The 3,389-nt window shown below is 43.2% G+C and overlaps 1 protein-coding gene across 1 annotated transcript in view; it reads left to right on the plus strand.

The window, feature by feature from the left end:
• Positions 1-277: 277 nt before the first annotated feature.
• The window catches only part of dnajc27 (DnaJ (Hsp40) homolog, subfamily C, member 27), a 4,441-nt gene continuing 1,329 nt past the window's right edge, over positions 278-3,389 (plus strand). The window contains exons 1-6 of the mRNA XM_031878045.1: positions 278-670; positions 1,482-1,564; positions 1,653-1,722; positions 2,348-2,512; positions 2,788-2,910; positions 2,990-3,150. Of these exons, the coding sequence (XP_031733905.1) occupies positions 584-670; positions 1,482-1,564; positions 1,653-1,722; positions 2,348-2,512; positions 2,788-2,910; positions 2,990-3,150 (689 nt within the window). The 5' untranslated portion in view covers positions 278-583. The remainder of the gene's footprint in view (positions 671-1,481; positions 1,565-1,652; positions 1,723-2,347; positions 2,513-2,787; positions 2,911-2,989; positions 3,151-3,389) is intronic.

Consider the following 3,389-nt stretch of genomic DNA (forward strand, 5'->3'; position numbering starts at 1 on the left):
ATATATATATATTCATATATGCATATGAATATATATATGCATATGAATATATATATATGCATATACATATATATATATTCATATGAATATATATATATATATATGAATATATGTATATATGAATATATATATATGAATATATATATATATATATGAATATATATATATGAATATATGTATATATATTCATATATATATGTGTTCTCCTTTTCAAATATATAGACAAATTAAGAGATTTTAACAATCAGTTTTATTTTTGAAAAGAGTAGCGGAAGTCGTACGTTAGCTTCATTGTGGCTAACTTGTCGCTGTTACTAAACAGCTGGTTAACATAGCAGGCTAGCAGGCTAGCACCAGGCCGCTGTGAGTTACAATGGAGCTGAAAACATGAGCTTCAGGACTAAAGTACAACAACGCGGCGGGATTAGTTCAAACCAGAATTACTCATTTTAAGAGCCGCGCTAACTGCTAGCCGGCTTGCTAACAGCTGTTAGCTACGCTCACAGCAACAACAACGACGCAGCTGTTGATATTTCTTCCTCGCGAGCAGCTCGCGGAAAACGTGAATTTAAAAGATATTAAAATGGAAACAAACGCGCCGAAGAGACGAGATAACAAGAAGTCTCTGCGCGTGAAGGTGATCAGCCTCGGGAACGCGGAAGTGGGAAAGGTAAGAAACCAGAGTCCGTTTAAAACCCGTCACTTTAACGCTTCTTTACTCTTTACCGCTAATTCACACAGATATCAAATCAACAAAGACGTTATCTGTAAAAACTACCGTGCTCTCTAAACATCCGCTCATAGAATACTTCTACATATTGAATAACGTCATGTGTTATGAACGTTCCTCCTGCTGCTTTGATCCAGCAGCTAATGCGGCTAACGCTGCAGCTAACGGGGGAGCTAACGCTGCAGCTAACGGGGGAGCTAACGCTGCAGCTACCGGGGGAGCTAACGCTGCAGCTACCGGGGGAGCTAACGCTGCAGCTACCGGGGGAGCTAACGCTGCAGCTAACGGGGGAGCTAACGCTGCAGCTAACGGGGGAGCTAACGCTGCAGCTAACGGGGGAGCTAACGCTGCAGCTAACGGGGGAGCAGGTGACCGGTGCAGCTAACGGGGGAGCTAACGGTGCAGCAGGTGACCAGTGCTGCTGTGACTCAGCGGTGTCTCTGCTGCTGGTGATGTGTGAGCCGAATGGAAGAGCAGAACCCGCTGGTTCTAAAACACTCCATCAACTTTACTTCAACTCGTGCGTTTATGCATGAAATGACATTAAAATCCACATCTTCTGTGAAATACGCAATGAGTGGAGTTTATTCTCTTGTAATGGATTATCTGATGTTTCTCAGAATGTCATGATTTCATGATAATTATGACTTGTGCTGTAATACATTGAGGCGCCTGAATAACCATCTTTCTGTTTAATATTAACACCACTGCTCCTCTTAACCGTGTGTGTGTGTGTGTGTGTGTGTGTCAGAGCTGCATCATCAAACGTTACTGTGAGAAGAGGTTCGTTCCAAAGTATTTGGCCACGATCGGCATCGACTACGGCGTCACCAAGTAGGTTATGTATCTATCTGATGTAGTACTACTGTACGGTACTGTACTACCGTTTTTATTTATACTAATGTGAGTGTTGTGGTTTCAGAGTTCAAGTTCGAGACAGAGAAATCAAAGTGAACATCTTCGACATGGCCGGTCATCCGTTCTTCTATGAGGTGAAGAGAGCAAAAAAACACTTAACTTTGGGCCCGTACTTTAACGTAGAAACACGATTAAAAGTTTAAAACGTAGACAAAACGCTGCACTTTATTGAGCCAAATAGACATTTTGATAGCTAGCACAGTTTTCATGAAGTCACAGATTAAGTTTCAGATGTTATAATGGGTGTGTATTGCACGGCTTGTTCAGCGCTAGAGTGGTGACATCACGGTCAGAGTGGAGCGGAGCAGGAAAATATTCTGTGATTTTTTTTTTTTTTTTCCAAACAAACTGCTTCCAGTCCCACAGCTTTTACTCTTTTTACAACATTTTTGGTCAAAACGTATGAAATGTTGTGCTGTTGCACACAGATGTCTGTGGAATCCAACGGACTTACACATTTGGCTCAAAGAGCCGCAGAGCGACATGAACTCCAACCAACTGCTCCATTAGACTCCATGTTAAATCTCACCACTCATTTCTCAAAGAAAGCAGACGGTACCAGTTTTGTATTTTGCTCTGGAGCTCACAATATTAACACCACAAACATAAAAACACATCAGCGCGTTCATCAGAGTATTATCTCTCTCATGGTACCCATATGTTGGTTACTCAGACCCCTCTTCTCTCCTCCCTCCTCAGGTGCGTAACGAGTTCTACAAAGACAGTCAGGGGGTCCTCCTGGTCTACGACGTCGGCCTCAGAGAGAGCTTCGACGCTCTGGACAGCTGGCTCGGGGAGATGAAACAGGAAATGGGTTCTCAGGCCAACATGGAGAGCATCGTGTTCATCGTGTGCGCCAACAAGGTGAGGATGGGCTCGTCCAATGAGATGCTGTGGTCACAGAGAGGGGAGGAGCTAAAGGGGAAAGGGGAGGTGCTAACCTTCTCCTCTGGTTTCAGGTGGTCACAGAGGGGAGGGGCTACATGTAAAAGGGGAGGGGCTAACCGTCTCTGGTTTCAGGTGGTCACAGAGGGGAGGGGCTAAATATAAAAGGGGATAAACTAACCTCTGGTTTCAGGCGGTCACAGAGGGGAGGGGCTAAATGTAAAAGGGGAGGAGCTAACCGTCTCTGGTTTCAGGTGGACCTGACGAAGCGGCGTGTGGTGGACGAGGGGGAGGGGCGTTTGTGGGCGGAGTCTAGAGGCTTCCATTACTTCGAGACGTCGGCTCAGAGCGGAGAGGGCATCAACGAGATGTTTCAGGTATGTATTTATTCATAATATTTATACATTTAGTAATAATATATATATGTATTTGAATACTTTGTGTTTCTCCTCTCAGGCGTTCTTCTCCTCCATCACCGACATGTGTGAGAACGGAGGGAAGCGTCCGGTGTCAGAGGTCAACGTGGGCTTCACCAAAGAGCAGGCCGACACCATCCGACGCATCCGCAGCAGCAAAGACTCATGGGACATGTTGGGGGTGAAGCCTGGAGCCACGCGGTGAGCCTATGTTGTTGTTGTTTAATTATTGTTATTACTATTATTGTTGTTGTTGTTGTTGCTGTTATTTTTATTTCATAATTATTTTATCAGCTTTAGCTTTTGTTATAGTTATTATTATTAATGCCATGGTTGTTAATATTAGTATTAGTAGTATTGAGAAATATTTGTGTATGTATATATGTATGTATGTATGTATGTATATATGTATGTATATATGTATGTATATATGTATGTAT

This window comes from Anarrhichthys ocellatus, unplaced genomic scaffold, assembly GCF_004355925.1.
Source record: "Anarrhichthys ocellatus isolate YVR2014 unplaced genomic scaffold, GSC_Weel_1.0 scaffold159, whole genome shotgun sequence".
Classification (NCBI taxonomy): domain Eukaryota; kingdom Metazoa; phylum Chordata; class Actinopteri; order Perciformes; family Anarhichadidae; genus Anarrhichthys; species Anarrhichthys ocellatus.